General features: G+C 46.7%; 3 protein-coding genes across 22 annotated transcripts in view; 1 reads left to right on the top strand and 2 right to left on the bottom strand.

Annotated features, from left to right (window-relative positions):
• Window positions 1–10,355, top strand: part of SLC45A1 (solute carrier family 45 member 1) — a 33,906-nt gene extending 23,551 nt beyond the window's left edge. For 11 of the 18 annotated variants that reach the window (XM_048967452.1, XM_048967446.1, XM_048967445.1 and 8 more), the window contains 8 exons: window positions 139–551; window positions 1,553–1,645; window positions 2,074–2,298; window positions 3,061–3,797; window positions 5,001–5,154; window positions 6,013–6,189; window positions 6,725–6,930; window positions 6,997–10,355. In XM_048967452.1, coding sequence (XP_048823409.1) covers window positions 149–551; window positions 1,553–1,645; window positions 2,074–2,298; window positions 3,061–3,797; window positions 5,001–5,154; window positions 6,013–6,189; window positions 6,725–6,930; window positions 6,997–7,281 — 2,280 coding nt within the window. In that variant the 5' untranslated portion in view covers window positions 139–148 and the 3' untranslated portion in view covers window positions 7,282–10,355. The other 7 variants (XM_048967456.1, XM_048967458.1, XR_007380807.1 and 4 more) reach the window with 6 other exon arrangements.
• Window positions 9,371–12,729, bottom strand: MRPS16 (mitochondrial ribosomal protein S16). 3 transcript variants are annotated; one of them, XM_048967466.1, is made up of 4 exons: window positions 12,613–12,729; window positions 12,284–12,544; window positions 12,039–12,219; window positions 9,371–9,637 (listed from the first exon to the last, which is right to left on the bottom strand). In XM_048967466.1, the coding sequence occupies exons 1-3, from the start codon at window positions 12,623–12,625 to the stop codon at window positions 12,083–12,085; spliced, it is 411 nt and encodes a 136-aa protein (XP_048823423.1). In that variant the 5' UTR covers window positions 12,626–12,729; the 3' UTR covers window positions 9,371–9,637; window positions 12,039–12,082. The 3 variants fall into 3 exon arrangements, with proteins under 3 accessions (XP_048823423.1, XP_048823422.1, XP_048823421.1); XM_048967465.1 differs by having other exon boundaries at window positions 12,043–12,219; XM_048967464.1 differs by lacking the exon at window positions 9,371–9,637 and having other exon boundaries at window positions 12,009–12,219.
• A 661-nt stretch (window positions 12,730–13,390) lies between these two features.
• Window positions 13,391–21,678, bottom strand: SDHB (succinate dehydrogenase complex iron sulfur subunit B). Its single transcript, XM_048967462.1, has 8 exons — window positions 21,579–21,678; window positions 20,680–20,825; window positions 19,378–19,463; window positions 17,350–17,486; window positions 16,929–17,045; window positions 15,522–15,623; window positions 15,088–15,210; window positions 13,391–13,607 (listed from the first exon to the last, which is right to left on the bottom strand). Exons 1-8 carry the CDS (start codon window positions 21,651–21,653, stop codon window positions 13,530–13,532), a joined length of 864 nt encoding a protein of 287 aa, XP_048823419.1. The 5' UTR covers window positions 21,654–21,678; the 3' UTR covers window positions 13,391–13,529.
• Window positions 21,679–21,761: the final 83 nt, after the last annotated feature.

Here is a 21,761-nt window from a genome sequence, read left to right as displayed (position 1 = left end):
GAGTTCAACCCATCGGGGTTCTGCTCCCTATATACCCAATATGTGAAATAACTCAGAAATGGCCTAAACTTCAGTAAAGGAAATTCCACAAAGTTTTTCCTATTTCAACCATTTTATTCTGAGCTATTTTTCTTCCAGCCTCTCAGCCATGATGATTCCACCATCTGCAACACCTCCTGTCAGCGATGCTGCACTCTTGCCAAGTGTGGCTTCTCAGGAAACGTGGAGGTCACAGGTTCCAGGCTATCCTGGGTCAGTCACACAGCACCTAAGTCACCGGGCTAATAACTTCAAGAGACATCCGAAAAGGAGAAAATTCATCCGCCCTTCGCCACCGCCACCACCAAATACTCCGTGTCCTACTGACTTGATTGGCTTTGGGGATCTCCAGCCTCAGAGATCTTTCCTGGAACTCCTGTTTAATGGGTGTATTCTCTTTGGGCTTGAGTTTAGCTATGCCATGGAAACAGCCTATGTTACACCTGTGTTGCTTCAGATGGGGCTGCCAGACCAGCTGTACGGAATGGTGTGGTTCATCAGCCCCATACTAGGTAACTTTTGGGTATGCTGTTCCTTTCCTCTAGTTTTATTCTGCCCTGTGGGGGGTACATACAGTTTTCTCTGCCTCAGCTCTTCAGAAATATATTCCTTGTGATGTCATGTTTAAGATGCATTAGCCATAGCTTTAGACAATGGGATGGAAAATAGTTACTGCTGTGTCTTACCAGAAGTGGGCCTGGTATGATCAGAAGGTCTGTTTTTTACGAACTTCTCAGTCACATACTGTGGAAGAGTAAGTAAGCTTTTGTTACTGAGTTCATGTACTAAAAAAAAAAAAAAAAAAGGCAGAAAAGATCGGTGCATACATTTACATCCCTGTGGAAAGAAATATACAGAGACACACTAACAGGATGTGTTTAAAGTGTAGTGATTTTGCCTTCTAGTTGAATTTTCCAGAACAAATGAGGTATTCCGGTGATGAAAGGCTGTTAATCACTACTGTTACTGTCACTGGATTACTTAGCAGAGTTGGGGTGGTTGGAGTTATATCTGTTACAGGAAGAACCATAGGATGGCTGTGGCTGCTTGGAGATTTTTTTTTTTCTGCCTGTCCTTCTAGGATGTGCTTCAGAAGAAGAGAGTAGATAGGCCCCTACTCACAGACAGGTACCTTTTCAACTTACATGTTTATTCTTGCTGTCTTCCAAGCTAATTTAGTAAAAGATCTTCAGTGTAAGGGGTGTAAGGAAAATAGCTGGAAAATAGTGTAAGGAAAGGAGCTTAGCACTGTTGTACTCTTTTCAGCTGGTGACAGAGAGTGAATTGCATTGCAATAGCAGTCCTGGATGAGCAGTGGTGCACTACGTTATCCAGTCCCCAGTGTGAGAAATGCCAGGCAATAAACTCTGTACGTCAGAGTGACTGATGCTGATTGGAGATATCACTGTGCCATGTTGTCCTGCCTTTAACTGTCTTCACACATACCCATTTAAAGCCCCCTGTGAAACTGGCTTGTAGAAGAATTCGATGTAATGGTCATTTTCCTTTTTAGGGTTCCTGCTGCAGCCTTTTCTGGGAGCCTGGAGTGACAGATGCACATCAAGATTTGGCAGGAGAAGACCTTTCATTCTGGTCTTAGCAGTAGGTGCGTACTGTAGAAATGATTGTATGGTGGAAGATTAAGCATCTCTCTGCTATGATACGTAGCTGTGGGCCTCTCAAGTTGAGTATTGTGGGTCTGAAGAAGACGGTGTGTGTCGCTGAGGTAACGATGTTTTGTCAGGAGATCCACTGTCTGGTCACAGTTGGAAGAGGTGATGTTTTGAAGGTCAGGAGTGTTCTCCTTTCACTGGCCACAACTCCAGGCACTTTTAAGGTTTATCAGTGTGAAAAGATTTTGTATATCCCGTGAGCCACGCGCATTCCCAGGTCTGTGATGATATGAACAGCATCAACAGTGCTCACTGCAGGGCTGTGTGAGTAATATAATGCTTTTAGAGAACTTGGAACGATGCAGTTGCTCTTGTTTAGAAGTAGCTGGTTGATTCTAATTTAACTTGTTTTTATTCCCAGGTGCATTGCTCGGGCTCTCGCTTATGCTGAATGGCAGAGATATTGGGAGTGCCTTGTCTGACACTGTGAATAACCACAAATGGGGGATTGTTCTTACAGTCTGTGGTGTTGTCCTCATGGACTTCAGTGCAGATTCAGCAGACAATCCCAGCCATGCCTATATGATGGATGTATGCAGCCCAGTGGATCAAGACAGGGGCCTCAACATCCATGCTTTGTTAGCAGGTATGGTTTCTTGATGCTTCCTGGATGACATGAGTCCAAAAAGCCCTGCTGTGAGAAAGATAAGTGTAAATTATTGGTCGTCTTCTGTATTAGCATAAGCTGAATACCTGTAGAGAAAGCAAGAATTAACTTTGAAAGAAAAAGACTTTTTGGCTTTTGACAAAAGTCAAACAAGACAGTCCTGTATTGTGTCTTAAGATTCCTTGTGTCTTTTATAACCCTACAAAAATGACCCCTCAGGCAGGAGGTTCAGCTTATCACAAGTGTGGGAAATGGGGTTATTTTTGGTTGCTGTATTGGAGAGCAAAGTGTTTGTAGCATGCACTCTGCTCTCTTACTGCTGTAGTGTCCTAGTCTAGTTTTCCTGTCTGTCAGGAGACAGTTCTGTGTTCTTTAACATGTTCTTTAGAAAGAAGTCAGCATGAATGCTTTCACCATATGAGGAGTGAGAGTGATAGCTGGTGCTGGTAAAATGAGTTACCCTCAACAAAGGAAGAACTTGCATTTAAAGTTATTTATATCATTGTTTTTGTAGGATAGTAATCTATCCTTCTCCCTCTTTCTGTACATTGTACAGAAAGACTGTTCATGTGGTGCAGATAAGTGTGTTTATTGCTGCATTTGAGTTGAAAAGGGATTAAGTGGTAAAACAGAGGTAGCATGTTGGATTTTCCTCATAAATCATTAAACAAGTGGTACTGTGCTATTACTGACTTCATGGATTGGCTAGGGAAGATAATCTCAGCTCTGTTTTTCCACCAGGTCTTGGAGGTGGCTTTGGTTATGTTATTGGAGGAATACATTGGGATAAAACCAGTTTTGGAAAAGCTGTGGGAGGGCAACTGCGTGTCATCTATGTCTTCACATCAATAATACTGACTATCACTACTGTGCTGACTCTAATTAGCATTCCAGAAAGACCCCTAGGGTCCTTTAGCAGGAAGAAAAAGGTGATGAAGAGTCCAAGTCTTCCTCTCCCTCCTTCTCCACCTCTCTTTGAAGAGGGTGTAAGTGAAAACTTTGCTTCTCGTAACTCAGCTCACTTATATGCAAGTTTTACAAGCCCCGTTTCTCCCCTCAGCCCACTCACACCTAAGTATGGCAGTTTTGTCAGCAGAGACAATTCCTTGACAGGAATTAACGAATTTGCATCGTCATTTGGGACTTCAAATATTGACAGTGTGCTTATAGACTGTTTTACAGGTGGGCACAGTAGTTACTTAGCACTTCCATCTAGCTTGCCCAGGCAGCCTGTCAGTGTCAGCTTTCCTCGGGTGCCAGATGGTTGTTACCAACAAGAAAATGGAATTCTGGAGCAAGGGGAGAGGAGCATAACTGCGGGTCCCGATGGAGAGGCACTGAGGGTGGGCTCCTTGGATGCCATAAAGCCACGGTCGTCGGGCATCCTGAAAAGACCTCAGAGCTTGGCCATTCCAGATATCGTAACAGGACATTGTCCAGACAGTAGCAGAAGAAGAAATGTAACTTTCAGCCAACAGGTAAGGGCAGAAAACCAGTTATATGACCACGTAAACCCGAGCGTTCGTTTAATCTCTTTCTATGATTTTTAAATGTTTAGTGCATAAATTCGTTGCTAAAGACTGCTCGTGACAGTTTGCTTATAGAAGTCATTGGGGGAACAGAATACCTGCAAAGACTTCTTGGAAAAATAGTGGATAGAGTGTGAATTACAATTCATTAGTGGTCTGTCATCTGCCTGCTCAAGAGAGCAGGTATGGAAGCGTTCCCCTCCTCTTCAGGCCATGTGTGAAAGTTAGGTTGGCATTTTTAGCTCTCCTTCACCATTTAGGAAGCTACCATGTGGGAGCAGAAAAGGACACATTTTTATTGAGCCTGTATCTTCCCTTTCCACAGAAATACCTGCAAGATAGGGCCAGGGATAGGAATCTCCCATGAGCTTCTCCTTATGGCAGTCATTGCATCTGGTTTCATCAGGGAGGTGAGGTTTTTTTTACCCAGGGATAAGACTCTGACCTCACCTCCCACTGTTGGTGATTACTTGGAAAGTCTGAGACCTCTGTATGCTGACCCATTTTTTTTGATCCAGGATGAGGTAAACTGTCCTCCGTTTAGTTTTTTTCTTTTTTTCTTTTCCTTTGGGGAGGGAGAGGGGAGAGGTTTTGTTTGGTTTGATTTCTTTTGTTTGTTTATTTTTGGTTTTGCTTGGTTGATTTGTTTGTTTGTTGCTGTATTTCTCAGTTTGTGAGAGCAGACTTCGTTAGGGTCAGGGTTTTGTATGCGCTGTGCCTGTAGAATCAGCCGCTGAGGGCAGTGAGCAGTGGCAGTGTGTCAGTTAAAACTGTCCACTCTTACTTCACCGTCTCTAAAACTTCAGGGACCAAATTCACCTGGCTGTGGATACAGCTTATATTAACAGAAATGAAATTGGTGCTTTTCCTATGCTGGCATCTCAACATGGTTTCCAAATACTCTGGAACAGTGCAGGGTACTGTTTCAAGTACACTGAAAGCTGTAGCACAGTGCTGCCATTTAATACTTGTTATAAGGCTGAATTTGCAGACGTTCTTAGCTGGATACACTGTTCTTAATCCCCCAATGAGGAACTGAGCAGCAGTTTAACCTTCAGATCGTTAGATAGATGCACAACACTGTGTAGGTTTGCTCAAAGGTCATTTGGATTATTCTTAGTGTCCGTTGACCTGGAAGTTCTTATGTTGCAGGTTGCTAATATCCTGCTGGATGGTGTTAAGTATGAGAGTGAGTTGAATGGATCAGGTGAGACCTCCGAGCAATCACTCTCCATGAGACTTCTTTGCTCAACCATCTGCCACATGCCCAGGGCTCTTCGTAACCTCTGCATCAACCACTTCCTAGGTAATGAGAAAGTTCATTCTAGTTTTCACCATGAAGTAGTTTATGTTGTGTGATTCTCTGTAAGTATTTTATTGCTGCAATGGCTGCAAACTGAAGAGAACGTAATTTGTTCTGTATGCATTCATCAGTAAGGTACTTCGTTGTTTATTGTCTTAGAATGTTGGGAAAAAAAAACGATGGAAAAAAAAACCCTAGAACTGTAAAACTGACATGCTTAGAAAAGGAATAACTTTGGTTTAGATTAGTGCATCTGTTAAATGGAGCATTTATGCTAGAATGAGAAACAACACTGAACCAATAACTTCAAATTGCAACAACATGGGTCTTTAATGCTCTGAATCTGAAGTTGCTGAGCAGAACTCTACAAGATTATTTGTGTTTCCCTGCTTACGTTTGAGATGAGCGTTCAGTTTTCTCCCTTTGACACCATGTGTATAGAGGCCACAGAACAGGCTGTGAGAGTGCATAGAATGCAGTGCTACAGGAGTGCCTGTAGCCAAATGCAGGATGACAACAGCATCTGGAACTAATATCTAATGAGCAACCATGTGAAACTTAGCCAGGCAGTTCAGACTGTGATTGATTCTTCTTTCTTGCTAAGCCAGTGGCCCATGGCCAGCATTAAGCCTATAGGATTCCATATGTGAATTCAAAGGATAAATCTTGATAGTTAAAATCATGAGCATCTTTGACAAACAGCATAATACACAGGAAGCAGCAGTCTCAGATAAATGTGGCTAAACATTATGTAATACATTGCACGAACTGTTTCCACTTGTGATTTGTATTGTAGTACATGGCTTACAAGAGGAGAATGGTAATCTGCAGTCCTAATGGATTACTTCTGGCTTCTTTCAGGATGGCTCTCATTCGAGGGGATGTTGCTCTTCTACACTGACTTCATGGGAGAAGTAGTGTTTGAAGGGAATCCAAAAGCCCCTCACAACTCAGTTGAGTATCAGAAGTACAACGCTGGGGTCACCATGGGCTGCTGGGGAATGTGCATCTATGCATTCAGTGCTGCTTTCTATTCAGGTACTGCATACAACCATCCTGGACACTCCTATCAGAAAGATACACCTGTTCCTTAGGCGGTATTTCTGCAGTAACAGCTCTGGCTTTTCTGTTGCACACAGCCTGCCATGTGGCACGATAGCTGAAGCAGGGTTATCACCATGTTATCTGTGCTACTTAGTGTAGCCCACTCTGACAGCAGAGGAGGGCAGCAGTGCAGTGATAACACATTTCTGTTACAACATAGTTCCTTTCATGAGTGACATTTTGAGTGTATGTTGAATCCAGAAATATGTGCAGCCAGCATAGACACAGATTGTGTGCAATGGCATTCAGTGCCCGTGTGCCTCTGATGGAGCATCGTGATGTCATGCACCACCAGCGCTGCCTGTCTGCCTTTGTGCTTGCGAGGCAAGCTGCCGTTACACAAAGCTGTGATGGTTACTGCTGAGCTGTGGCTGCCCCAGTGTCTGGGCTGTGGGGCCCAAGGGTGCAGTCCTGCCAACTGCAGGGACAGTCATGGTTCATTGCAAACTTCTGCTCTGCTGTCTTGCAGCTGCACTGGAGAAGCTGGAGGAGCGGTTCAGCACACGGACGCTGTACTTCATTGCATATTTGGCCTTTGGGCTGGGCACAGGGCTGGCCACGCTCTCCAGAAACATCTATGTAGTCCTGTCACTGTGCACAACCTATGGCATTCTCTTTGCCACGCTCTGCACGCTGCCCTACTCCCTACTCTGCGACTACTACCAGAGCTGTGAGGTGAGCCCCAGGCAGGATGGGGAATGGGGCTCCTGGTGACGCCTCCTCACACTGTGTTCCCTGAAGTTTGCAGGCTCGCACACGGAGGGCACACGGCGTGGGATGGGTGTTGACATCTCCCTGCTCAGCTGCCAGTACTTCTTGGCGCAGATCCTGGTGGCCCTGGCCATGGGACCACTGACGACAGCTGTGGGCAGCGCCAGCGGCACCATGTACTTTGCCAGCCTGGTGTCCTTCCTGGGCTGCCTCTTCTCCTCTCTCTGTGTCATCTATGAGCCAACCCTGTCTGCTGAGGAGCTGCCACCCAACGAGGAGCGGAGCCCGCTCCTTCCCTATGTGCAGGACCAATAAATGGGAGAAGCTGCTGCATCCTTGGCTACCTCACTTGCACCATTCTTGTCCTCAACCGTCATGGTAAGGTGGGCTCGTGTGCCCTTAGGATGGCAGCAACTGGAGGTGGGCTGTGGGTGACTGTGCTGGCAGTGGGCACGGGAAGCCACAGAAAAGGTGTGTGCCAGTTTCACGGAACTTTCCCCTGCCTGCAGGAGGGCAGTGCCTGGCACTGTGCATCTTTCACAAGTTGGTAAAGGCTGATCCATGTTTCCAGGACTTGTGGTCACAGCAGTGGGAACCATTGGTGGCAGTGTGGGACCTTCCCTCCAACTGCCATACAGTGCCATTTTTCCTCGGGGGAACAATGTTTCTTCGACCGGAGGTGGGGGACCCAGAAGACCAGTGCTCAGGCAGGTGGATCCCGATTCCTCGGGTGGCAGTGAGCTGTGGGGCTCCATTGCTGTGGGAGGACCAGGGCCACGGTGTGCCACCAGCTTTGCGAGCAGAAGTTGCCTGGCCCTTGGTTATTGAGGGCTACAACTCCTACTCCCTACTCAGGGAGCACTGAGGGAACACATGGGTCTCACCTTCCGCATGTTAGACCTGACCCTGACCTGGCTTTTCAGAACTTCGGAGCATAATGCAAGTACTCTGAAGGCCCATGGCTGGGCTTCCGTGTGCACCGAGCTCCAGCTAGCAGAACTGCTCCAAGGAGCTGCTGTGGGAGGCGACTGGCTCCAAACCCTGATCTGTAAGTTCTGACTGTGGTCCACAGTGATGGTTCCTGATCTGCGCATACTCCTACGTTAGGCTTTGACACTGTAATGGCTTATGTTGAGTTAGCAGGATGGGTAGGAGGGGGTTTTGTGAGCCAAGTTTCCTTGGGTAGAAGTTTATTCTCCCAATTAGGTTAAGAATATAAGAGAAATCATTTATGTGAAAGCCAGAAGCCACTGGCACATCATCCGTATGTTTCGTACAGTTGGTACAACTGACGTTTTAAAATCTGCTTAGGAAGTAGTGATTTGTCAGCTGGAGCTACACCTGCATACCTCTGTGAAACTGCTGAGACTTATTACTTGGACTGGAGGTGTTTTGCTACCTGTGGAAACTTAATTATTCTGGCTATGGAAGGTAGTAAATGCCTGAGATCTTACACAATTTGCAGGTAATCTCTACAGTCTTTCAATTGAAGAACAAAAGTGAAAACATGTAAGCTAGAACCACTTATAGGATTCTTGTCAGTCTGCGTTCATATTCAAGTAGGATGCAAAAGTTCCCCATGGCAGAAGAGCATTCTAGTGCTTAGGAGTACTGTGCAGGCACCCCTTTAGAGGCTCTTTTTGTTCTTATCTAATAGGGACAGAGGCAGCAGTTTTTCTGGAAATCCATTCCTTTTTCAGTGAGTTTTCTTGACTGTTCACCTAAGTTTATTTTTATGCGTGTTGTGCAATATCAAGATGAAATAACTTGCATAATCTTTAGCTGTTGTGGTGCACTATAGTGCTTAAAACAATGTACAGTGTGTAAGAACTTTTCATTTTTACTATCAGCTCCCCGCTTTTTTTTGTGATCAGTTCTATACTATTTGGTGTTTACTTCCCTGGAGGAGCGCTTCTGAAGTTATGAAGCCAAGCATTCAGAGACAGAGGGTGTCAGACTGATGACTGTTCACCTTGACCCCATCTATTCTGGCTTGGAAAGCATGGCTCCCTGTCACACCTGCAGGAACACCTGTGTCATGCAGCTTTCATTATGGGACATCTTATCCCAGGAATGTTTGGGATGAAACTGGACCTGGTGTATGAGCAGCACGTTTGGCACTTCTGAGTGCCTCATTTCCAACAATCTAAAGAGATGACTGTGGAAATTTTTTTGGTCTGCTGTGTAACCTTCAATTCTTTGTCTTAGCAAACTTATGAACTCAAAAATGGTCGTTTTGTTCCTATTGAAGGGGTGTTTAGTTCTCAAAATGTTTTCTCCTTCTAAGTTTTGTAGACGGTATTGTTGCACTGAGTGGATTGTGAACGCTTTCCTTTTCTACATAGCTGGGATTTCAGATGATTTCGTTGCAAACAAGGATGTTTAAAGAGAAAAACAGCAGAAGGGAAAAAAAAAAATCAATGTATTTATCAAGCTGTATGTCAATATGTATATATCATTGTATTTTCCAGCACTGGACAGGCTCCTCAGAGCAGTGGTCACAGCCCAACTGAGGGAGTTCAACAAGCAGCTGGACAGTGCTCTCAGACAAAATGTTTGAATTTCAGGTGGTGCTGTGCAGAGCCAAGGGTTGGACTGAAGGATCCTTGTGGGTTTCTTCCAACCTGGGATATTCTGTTATGTTTGATGGTCACGTTTGTTGCTCCTCCCTCTGTAAATAAGAGTAGGAAATACATCTACATACAGTTATAAAACTATTGCTATGCTGAAGTGCATTGCACAGTTGAATATATGTAACATTTTCTATTTTAAACTCAACATCAGTGTGTCTTAATTTGGGTATGCATTAGTTGTTGGTGTCCATGATGCAGAATTCCTTGGAAGTTGCACTAAATCCATAAAAAAAAAAAAAAAAACAACAAAACCAGGAATTACTTATTTGCTTGTTCTCCTCCTTTGTCATACATGCTGTGTTTTACAGAGATTACTGTGTGGTCACTGCTGAACTGAGCTGCAATACGATGTTTACTTTTTGGAATGTACTCTTTAAATTGTCTAAATCTGTGGGCTGCTGGTAGAAGGAAGAGGGAAGAGTTGAGGGAAGAAAGCGATATCATGCTGTGCCATAGTTTAGACTTTATAAAGTTTAATGATAATGACTTAATAAAAATCAAAGGTTGCTTAATGGAAGTGATTTGTGGGTGCTCATATCTGTATTTATATGACACGTACAGAAGAAGGGAAAATGGGGACAAGGAATAAGTGCCTAATGAGTTGTCTCATGTTTGTGATGAAGCTAGATGTAACCATTTCAGTTTATCCGTAGTTCATTCAACTTCTGCCATGCCTCAAAAGAGAGACCCAAATAACTGAAACTTCTGCTGAATCTCTAAAAGAAGTAAAGATATTTTCCAGGAGAAAAAAAAAAATAGGGGGACTGTAAGAAGAACCAACACTCCTTCAGCACCCAGAATGACACCAAAAGCCTAAACACCCAAAGCCTCTGTTGGGAACTGCTTGAAGAGTTTAAACGCTGTTTTCTACTAACACGTAAGTAATCATCACGTACTAAACTGGAGATGCACTTAATTGGAAAGGGAAAAAGAAGAAATTGCCCTCAGGTCTGAGGTGGCTTTCTTAAATTATCTTTTCTCTTCCTCAGACTGGAAGATTGCCTTAGAGATACTTCTGCAGAGCTGTTGCTATAACAACACAACATCATGGGTTGCACAGGTTATGATAAATACCTTGAGAATCGTATGATTCTGGAGCAGAAATGTCAGGGGAGACCTCGTGCACCCATTTATCTAAATTGAAAATGTCTGTACCTCTGGTTGCAAGACAATGCTTCAGTTAACCTGGCTTTTCAGCCTGGAAGGTTTTCATTGATGTTTGCTAAGAAAACAGCTGTGTCTCTTCCTCTGCCCCAAGCTGCTGCTTCTGCAGCAGAGACTTTAACAGACAGAAGCTGCTACTGCTCATGGGCTTGCAGTGAGATTTCAGGGCACAAGACAACAGCATAAGCTGCTGGACTTGCAGATACACACTATATAAGCAGTGGTGAAAGCCCCATTTACTTTACTTTTTTGTTCCTTTCAAAAATACGCTGTGCAGAAATGGTAACTGGGGGATAATTTCTGTGCTTGCAGATTGCTGCTGGATGCCCAGCAGGGAGCTTTAGATTAGATCTGAAAGGCAATATCATTATCCCAAACCCAAACAGTGCCAATAACTGACAGAAAATATGAAGGTGACATCTCTGTCAATCTGCCTCTTTGATGTAACACACCTGTACTCCAGGGGCAGGAAGAAAGTATGCAGTGTTAGACTAGTTCATATGCAAAACTTCAGTACACTGAAGCAGCAGACTGAGAAGTCAGCTATGGAGATGATGCAGTATTTGCCATGTATATTAGCTGTATGTAACTGTATCTTTTTTTCCTAGGAATTCAATGGTCTCCAACAAAAGACAACAAATGGAGCAGCCAACAGGAAATCACAGCCTGAGAGTGAAAATTCATGTTTTTGTGTGAGTAATGTTTACCAACCTTACAAGAATGGGGAGTTTGACAGCATTTGTATCAAATACTGCTATCAGTAACGATGCTGGAGGCTCGTGTTTAAATGTATAACTTTCTTTTTGCTGTTATCAGCCTGTCAGCACTTCCTGTGGATAGGGTCAGCAGTGTGCTAACGCAGTGAGGTGCACATCTGTCCTGCTAAAACCCCCTCCCTCTTAAGCTGTCTTCAAGAGACAGAAACCTCCTGTGATTCTAAGAGAACAAATGGGTTCAGAACTGCTCTGGGGAAACTAAAACAGAAATGCAGATGCAGTTCATTTGTTTGCCTGTGCTCACGGATCACCAAACTGCACTAGCGCTGCATCAGAGCCAAGGGATCAAACGTGAGAAGCGCTGCAAGCAAATGAAAGCTGTGATGTGCTGTTAGGGAAAGCTCTGTGCCTCCTGGGGTGGTTCTGTGCTCCACGATAGCAAGGAAGGTCCCGTCATCGCTGCTGCGTGCCAAATTGGCTGTTAACTTTTCAGAGCCGACTCGGGAGAGAGCAGCACATGCACAGGAAGAAGGGCACAAATCACGCTTTAATGTCTTACGCACGGACGGCACTCGCTGCGCACGCGGGGCTGCGCGGCGCCTCTCAGACCGCAGCGCCGGGCTCCTGCGAGCTGCCCTCAGCAGGGGGCACAACGGACTCCTGCGCTCGTCGCCGCCGCCGCCGGAGCCTCTCGGCGTTGGTTATCGTCATGGGGTGAAGCGGCAAAAACCCCGCCAGACCTGCAACGAGAAGCGCTGAGCGACGCGAACCAACTCCGCGGCCCTTCCACCGCCCCGCACCTACCCAGGAGCTTCTCGGCGGGCCGCGACAGCTGCGCGCCGCAGCCCAGCCAGTGCCGCAGGCGCTCCAGGTTGAGCCCCGCCACCTTCTCGCCGTGGGCGTTGGGCAGCGGGTCGAGGCAGCCGAGCTGCTCCAGGTACTTCCCGTCCCGGGCGCGTTTGCTGTGCGCCGCTACGATGCGGTAGAAGGGCCGGTTGGTGCAGCCGCCGAGGGCGAAACGGATGACGACGTGTCCGCCTCGATAGCTCTTCAGAAGGCCGCTACCTGCGGGGAGAGCGCGAGGCGGTCACGGGCCGCCCCCAGCCCGGCAGGCTGCGCCCGCGGTCACTCACCGAGCTGCACCATGGCGGCGGCCCTCCTGCGGTCGCGGGACGACTACGTACTTCCGGTGAGACGGGAAACCACCGACACGCCTCGCGTGGCACCGCCCTCACGCAGACGGGAGCGAGGCTGACTTCCGGGCGGAGCGCCGCCCCATAGGGCCAAGCGGCGCGGCCTTCCGGGACGTTCCGCGTGCGTCCCTTGTGCCGGGGGCGGTTTGCTCCGCATGGCAGCGAGGAGCGCAGCGTGGAGGGAAGCACTGATCGCCCGGAGTTAAAGGTACCCCCCAGGACAGCAACCGAGTGCTCTGCTGCTCCTCCGAGATTTATGGCCGTCAGTCTGCTGATCAGCTGAAGTGGCGTCTCTCTGCTCTCACCGCTGTGTGTCGCCACTGCGTTCCAAAATGCAGAGGAAAAAAACAGAAGTGAAGAAGTGGAAGCGCAGCGTGCAACGCATGGGTGCTATGCACGATGCAATAGCAGGGACACAGGCTGCAGCCCTTGATGAATGCAAACTGCAGCCATGGGGACGCACAGGCTGCAACTGCTGAGCTCCGGGCATAATGCAGCCATGGGACCAGACACGGCACAATAATGGGAGATACGGACAGTGCAGCACCCTGAACCACACTGCAAAAATGGCTCCGCTCCCAAAAAAGAGCTGTGTCTGCATGCAACTGGATGCACTCGGAACTGCAAATGAGATGTCTGGGTTCCTCAACAACAAGGCAGTGCACCGAGGAGGCAGAGGAATCAGTTACGTATTGTTAATGAGTTACTAACTCTTAACTTGTTCTTTACAGTATTTATTGTACGCACAAGCATATGGAAAAAACACCAGCATTCCTGCTGGAACCAGGTGTAATCAAGTGCAAGTGACTTCCAAGTAAAGCACGTTTGTGTGTTACATTTCCAGTCGGGGAACAGCTTTATGCAGTGGCTGCCTTCTCTTTGTAAGTTGCCATCATCTTCTTGATCTCAGCAATTGCTTTGCCAGGGTTCAAACCCTGCAGAGAGAAAGTTCCAGCTAGTTTCTTTAGAAATCAGCACGCTTGAGTATCCTCCCTGTTTTCCCACAACTGAATTTGTGTTCAACTCACAGATATACTGCTGTTCATAAGAACTGGCAGAGGACAGGCTCAGCAACCAGTTTTTAAAGCTGGAGCCCAGTCTGGTATTGCACTTCCATCAAATGCTGCCAGGGATCCTCAGGGCACTGCAGCAAGACCACTAAGTCACAAGATGAAGATGCTACAACCAAGCTTTTCAAAGCAATGTTTTCCTACAATTCAAACATACGTTGCATCACAGAGGCCCTCAATCCTGCAGTACTGCTGGCAAGCCAACCACGCTTAATCTCAAAACAAGAGTGGGGAGATCACAAATATCCTTTTATAGCACTGTGATGGCAGCACAAGAAAAAGCGTGAGCAGGAAATGACCCCAGAGCACAGCTCACTACGCAGTCTCTTTTTCAGAGCTGATCGAGATAAGAGACGTGATTTAAGCTGATTTTAAGGAAAATGTATATCAACCACAGACGCGTCTCAAAATCAACAGACCAAGCCCTCGTGAGTTATACCCCTATGCTGTGTACAGTCAGGTCTTCAAACAGAACCTTCACCTTTAGCTGAACTACAGCTGACATGTAAGCATGATAATCTGCTCTGTAAAAAGGGGGGATTTATCCGTAGTCAGTGAATCATGTTAAACAAAACCAGCAGGCGGTGCTCCTGACAAACACCTGTCAGCCCAGATCTCAAGCACCTTATTTTCCCACATCCGTGATCCACTCAAAAGTTTGCCTTCTTATTACTTCACAGCTCAGAAAGAATTTTACTCTACCATCAGGTGCAAGCAATACAGCTGGCAGGAAAATGAAACTTAATTATCTACCCAGCAACAGGCACAAGGTTACAGCAAGAAGAGGAAGAGGCATGCTCTAATTTGAGAAAATTTTCTCAGTTCTCAGCAGAAATACCACAAACAGACCTGGGAAATGCCCTTCTGGCAGGATGTCAGCATAAAACACACTCCCCTTGGCACTGAAAACTTGGTGTCACCTTCTCTATTATGTAAGTTGCACAATACATCAGAACAGCTGCTACTGCTGGGGTGCGAGACCAGGTGTAAGCCAGCACTATGCTGGGGTTCTAGGTACTACTCACATCGCTGATCAGACTATGTCCCCCATCAGCTTTCTGGCAGCGTCCCTCACACAAACAGCATGTTACAGACACATACCTAAATCCTGGAAACAGTCACGTTCTCAAAATCACGAGGAAGAGACATTTCTGTGATGTGTAATGTAGTGTGAACTCTGTCATATTCTCTTGCACGGTCACTGCTGCAAACACGACTGCTGATAACTCACCATTTCAGAAAGGAAAAACTCAACCAGAGCTTGAAGAAAACGAAACCTACCACTGGCATTTCCCTACCAGTTTGCAAACAACTGCAGAAGGGACACATCAGGAACAACGCTTACCTTTGGGCAAGTCCTCGTGCAGTTCATGATGGTGTGACAACGGTAGAGAGAAAATGGGTCTTGAAGTTGTGCCAGGCGTTCCTCTGTGTAGTCATCTCTGGAGTCAATCATCCAGCGATAGGCCTGAAAGTCATTGACACACCAAATGATTTCCCAAGGTGAGTAATCAGTGTTGTATCTTAAAACCAACACCTAACTCAGGAATTCTGGTCCACTACTCCATTGAAGAATCATTAAGGTTGGAAAAAACCCTTAAGATCATCTAGTCCAACCCCCACCCTGTGCCCACCGAACCACATCCCTCAGTACCACATCTATATGTTTCTTGAACTCCTCCAGGGACGCTGATGTCACACTGTGTCACAGGTATCTGCGCTGCCTTTAAATGAGGAGTCCCTCAGCAGTTCCCCGTGACACCCAGGATCTGTCCTTACCTGCATGAGAACAGCAGGACCCAAGTACTTGTCCCCGTTCCACCAGTAACTGGGACAGCTGGTGCTGCAGCAGGCACACAGGATGCACTCGTAGAGTCCATCCTGCACAGAGATGAGAGACCACGGTCAGACACAGAAGTGCAGAACTTGAAGAGACAAGTGCAGAAATTCTGGATTTTTATGCATTCTTTGCTTTTGGCCTGTCCCAGTGAGGAAAAGGTAAGAATTTTTCAGATGCCTGTGTGCTTGGATACAAGAGAATGCAAGAGAAGCTTTGGTAAGGAGATAAAAAACATTACTAATCATGAGGAAGATTCACATGGCTCTTGCAGCTACTTTTAGGTTTGTTTTTTTACTTAAATGAGAAATTGACTTCAAAGATGCTGCTTTAAGAAATCATTGAGAGAATCCCTTTAAGTCCTTACATGTGCCATTAGATAACATTATGAAGTGGTGTAGGAGAATTAACTGTCGCCCTTGGAAAGAAATTCTTTCAAACTGTAAAATCCCGGGGTTGTTAGGACAGCACACAGCTAGTTGTATCGTGCTGCTGACATCCTCGGCACATGACACGTCTGCTCATCAGATGTTAGATGTCACAGCAAACGCACATAATGGGCAACTTTCAAAGATCGCTGCAATTAGGCTGCAGCTTATCTGTTTTCATTATATCCTCTTTAATCGGCTTTCCTCTGTGTTGCTCACGCTCATCCCTTTCACCACTTGCCAAAATCTAGGCTGCTTGCCCACTATGAGCCTACTCAGTGACAATACTGCAGCAACAATCACTGCACTGACAGGCCGAGCTTCAAACTGTCGAGCAAATGATCCATCAAGACAGGTCAGAGGCAAAAGAGAAACTGTCAATTTATCAACACTTACTGTAGGAGCCAGAAAAATCCAGACACTAACTTACCTGCTCTATAAACTCTTCAAAAAGCTTCCCCCTCCCACCTCTACAGGCTCAGCTTTTGCCATTAGTTTCAGGGCTGTAAAACCCAGCGTGCAGCAACAGGACAGTGCTGCTTAGGAGTCAGATACGCAGACAGCGCTGCGTTAGACAAACTACTCCCCAGCATAAATAGCATTGCCAGATCTCTACGTGAATATTACAAGCCTCTGCCCTTCACAGTGTTTTTACAAAGACAGAGTTTTGCAGCACAGACAGTGGAAATGAGGTCAGAGTCCCCAGCACAACTGTGTTCTGCATGTCATTAGCAAATGTTACCACTAGCAATGCAGACGTGCCACAGCACTGCGTTTCAGGGAGCGCTTTCCACCCACATCAGGCTTTGTAACAGACAGTTTTGTCATTAAAGGAACTAGACGCTACTGCACATTAATGTTTAACCCTGGTCTTATCTGGAAGGGACTTTCATGGTAAAAATAATTTTAACAAAGGGTAACCAGTTTCTGACGGTCTTCTATGGATTGCAGGTACTGCTCCTTGCCCTGTTTCGACTCATCTTTCTTCTTCAGGTAAGGCTCGATAGATTTGTACTGTGCGTAGAAGTTACTCAAGTCCTAGGAGACAAAAGGCAAAAAGATCACACTTGATGTCTGAGAGACTGAACATCTGTTGTCATTCATAGAGAAGGAGGTATTTTGTACGTCAGCCTGCCGCATTCCTCCTAACGAGGCTGGATTTAGTCACCACTGGTAAGCAGACCCACCCAAGCCAGAGAGCATCAAGAGGAGCTCGGACGTGAATTGTGGGTCGTGATCTTGTTGCCATCTCCCAGCATTATCCCTTCTAATCCAACCTGAACCCCATGCTGTCTAGAATGGCGTCAGCATTGGTCACAAGATGAAGAAGGCAGATACTTACTGGAACAAGATCCTTCACCACATACATGTGGGGGAGAGGGTAGATTTTAGTGATCTTGCTGAGATCAGGGTCAATTTTTTTAGTACAAGCCAGAGTGTTTCCACCAGCAATGTTCATCGCACAGGAGCCACAGATGCCTGAGAACGAGAACAGAGTAAAGCAGTCGATGTTCACTCTCTTATCCTACTTGAGGAAGATCCTCTTCACCCTGAACTTGCCCCTGGCTTGATTTCCCTTCTGATGTCATCAAGAACCTTGGTACGTGATGAGGAAAATGCTACAAGTTGTCATTGGGCCAAGCACATTGCTATTCAAACAAAGAAATGCTGGCGCTGTTTTCATGAAGCTCTAAATGTATCCTTGGCGCTGAACTTCCTTCCACAGCAAAACCAGTGGCATTCAGACACTTCATCCCTTCGTGTCATGTGCTCCACGTGCTGCTTCTCAGATTTGTTGACAGGTTTGAAACACAAGCAGCTAACAGTGGGATTATAAAGTGGAGCCACATGGACCCCCACCAGCCCTACAGTTATGTTCAGAAGCATCCCTAAAGGTCAGGAATGTGAAAATAAGTTCCCAAGACAGAAGCTCCTTTCTGCGCCTTCTGCAGCAGCTGAAGTTGTGCCATCCCCTGCTTTCATCAGCTCCCTGTGGTGAGAGAACATGCACTCACAGAACAAATAGCATATAAATAGCTTAACAAATGGGTTAAGCGACACTGCTCGTGACCTCAGTAACACAAGGAACAGATGCAGCCCAGGAAAGGGCAAGGCTCACAAAAAAAACATTATAGAGCTGTCTCTGATACTGCTCAGGTCAGAAGCTCTGGCATTCAATCTTGGACTGATGCCTAAGGCATTATATTGGAAAGATGACAAGTGCTGAAAGGGCGTCACTAATTTCAGAGGATTTGACACACATCAGTTGATAGGAGTCAGGGAAATGCCACTACTCCTCACACTGAGTGAGCCAGTCCTCAGTGCCTGGTGTGCCGGCAACCCTTCCCACAAGGGCTGGCACTTGGACAAAGTTATTTCTCCCACTCACTGAGTGGTTACAAGTATTTTCCAGTTAACTCGAGAAGGGGCCAGGACAATTAGAGACCACGTGTAAGAAACCGGAACACATGATCAGATTTTTTTTCCCCTGTATGGTAGAAAAGGACAACATCAAACCAACCAAGCTTAGGAATCTGTCTTTAGATTCTCAAAGAAAACTATTCAGTGCAATTACTTCCAGCTGCTCAGGAACAGTGTTTGCTATCTAAATATCAGACACAGAGAACAATCACACTGGATAAAATTCCTCCACTGCTATGCAGATTCTGCCAGAAATGTCTGTGTTGAAGCATGCTTTTCATTTAGATCTGAGTCAGGACGTCTTTAGGCATCAGGCAACTGCACCTAAATTTCTAGCGCTTGCAAACCCAACCAATTAAACCAAAAGTTGTTCCATGAAGACATTCTCCTCCACAATAATCTTAATCTCAGCATACCAATAGCACTCATGAATTAAGTCTTTCTTTCCAGGGAAAAGTGTCACTGGGACTGGAAAGTTTGAATGCAGTCAGACAAAGATGCTGATGACTACCTGCCTGAGAACCAGCAGGTAACTCTGCAGCATGAAACCAGGGGATGGCCTTCTCCTCACTCTACTTAGTCGAAGGGCTACAGTTCACTGCCATTCAACACGTCTTTCCCCTCAATTCTGCTGCTGTAATGTCTCCTCCCTAAATTCCCTTACAGAGTCCATCACTGGAGGGCAGCAAGATGAACACAATTAGGATGGAAACAGGAATGACTGGGGCTGTTTATGTGTCTCGCTTGTAACTCGGTGTGGGGTGATTATATGCTGCAACTTCACTGATTGATTCACTAAGGTATTTCGTGTTCAATACCTAGAAAAGAAAAGAAGAGTGGCATGCTGTGGTCTGCCCTGAAGTTTTCTATTGGTTACACACACGCAGCATTAGCGTTAGCATTTTATTTGGACAACAGTCAGCTTAGCAGATTGAAAAATCTTTCTTACCTTCCCTGCATGACCTGCGGAAGGTCAGAGTGGAGTCCAACTCATTTTTAATCTTTATCAGAGCATCAAGTACCATAGGGCCACATCTATAGCAGAAAACAAAGTCAGTGAACCTATATAATTTCCCCTGGCTTTATCTCCAGCATCAACCTAAGAAGCAACTAAAAGGACTTTCATCTCAGCTACAATTAAAACTGTACTTTATTTTGCAACAAGATAGAAATCACTTGCTCAGTGGCACAACTCACAGGCCTCATCTCTCCCCAGGGTCAAAGCAGGACAGGAGCCATTTCTTTTACTGAGGCCCAGATTTGGCTCTGCTGGAGACAGTTCAGACAGCGCAACTGAAAACAATCCCGAAAGCTCGCACCTCTTAAGTCAAGTTTTGACAAGTCTGCCTATCCTCATTAGTCACAGGAGGCAGTGCTGCTTGCAAAAGCAAAGTCTTGGACAACTTATGTAATTTTATATATGGCAGACAAGACAACACCTAGAAATTATTAACTGGGGCAAATCAAAGCAGCAAAGTCTGATTTCTGTCACGTGCTTCCCAAGCAGAACTGCGTGGCTTTGTAGCTGAAGCTTTCAGGAAGGGCTTGAGGTGAATTCTTCTGGCAAGACCATAGTAACAGGAGCTCAAGGAAGCGGAGGCACATGTGCCCATGCAAAGGTTTCTACACCACAGGGAAGACTGTATCCTTCCACAGGATCACTGAGAAATGAGAGCTTTCTTGGTGATAACTGCAGTAGGGCGTACAAGCAGCTACTAGAAGTTTAATTACTTCTAGTTTGCTGGTTGTGTTACATGTTAAGAGATTGTAAGAGACAGTAAAACCTTCACCTTATCTTCAAGGTCTGGGACTGTGAGCTATGAGTAAAATTGCTTCCTGTTGGAATATGCCCCAAAATTCACCATATAAATATAGCTGTTACCATTTCATTGCTGACAACTACTGAGACAGTGGCATTCACAGTACAATTTTATTTGTCATGCTTGACACCAACAGGTGAGGGAAGGGAAGCAATCCCACATGGTCTCAGTAAGATTTGCTTTATCAGGAAGTAACACCCCCCTATTGTCCTGCTGCATAACACACCTGAGGCACTGCCTCTCTGGCTACTGTAACATGGTTTTAACAATGCCTGAAGCTGAACGAGACTGCTGACACCCTCAGTTGTTGACTCTAACACCACTCGGCTACCCTGAATTACTGCCTGTCAGATAACCGGTGTGCACATGCAGCCCCGACACATCTGCATGCTAGGGAAGCCAAGCAGCGCTCCGTAATCGGGTACACTCACTTATTCAAATCCACTTCATACGTCTGCATACGGGGCTTGTCCCCAGGCTTATCAGGATCCCATCTGTAGATGGAAAACTTCTTGATACGTGATGTAGCTGCAGCCGGTGATGTAGCTGCAGCCGCTGTCTGAGCTCCTCGACAGATCTGCATTTGAACAGCAGCAAAACAGCCCTCAGGTCCCTCCTAAGCCAGCAACAAAATGACTTGAGGCAGTGAGTTTTGGGGCCAGAGCTACAGGATCCATTGGTGGCTTGGCATTTGGGCACATGTACAGAGAATCCTTCCAAGGATTTGACACACCAGTGCACCTTGGCACCCACTGCCACCTCTGTGATGGGGCTCCCTCCTCTTCCTTGAAACAGAGGAGATGACACCAAAACTAAGGAGGCAGCTCCTGGTGCTCCTGTGGGCCCCGCAGCCCTGAATGCTTTGCCACAGCCCCACAGATTCTCTCAGAAGCTCCCTGCCGCGTCCCCACCCTGCTCTGGACAAGGGCCCCCAGACCCCACCTACATTTCTCCTGTGCCCACATCCTTCTCCAATCCCCTTCTGGATCCCCGATCTCACTCAGCTCCCTTCTTCCTCCCCCTAAACCGTCCCCAGGCCCCTTCCCCACTCCTCTTCACCCCTAGACCTCCTCCAGTGCCCTTCACACAGCCCACGTCCCCCAGACCCCCCTTCTCCTAACTCCTCTGAAACTTCTTCCCTTCCTACACTGCATCCCGTCGTCGTTCCCCCCGCCCCCCAACCCCTCCCAGGCCCCTCTGGCTCCCCCTGCCCCCACCTCCCCCACACCCTCCTGCAGCCTCCCGACATCCTCCCAGTATCCCTCCCCTCGCTCCTCCGGCCGTCTATCCCTTGCCCCCCCACACCCCGGACCGCCTCCAGTCCCCTCACCGGCCGCAGCCCAGCACCCAGGAGCCGCGCAGGGACGGCGCGCCTCAAGGAGACTCCCACCGCGGCCGCCGCCATTTTGGCGCTGCGCAGTTCCGCTCCGCCCCAGAAGTGCTCTCTGAGGGCGGCGCGCTGCCGCTGGTCGCCATTTTGGGTGTGTAGGGGTGCCATGTTGAGTGTGACACA

The sequence above is a fragment of the Lagopus muta genome, chromosome 21, assembly GCF_023343835.1.
Source record: "Lagopus muta isolate bLagMut1 chromosome 21, bLagMut1 primary, whole genome shotgun sequence".
NCBI classification, from domain to species: Eukaryota; Metazoa; Chordata; class Aves; order Galliformes; family Phasianidae; genus Lagopus; species Lagopus muta.
The sequence above is the reverse complement of the archived record's forward strand: the minus strand, read 5'-3'. Positions and strand labels throughout refer to the sequence as shown.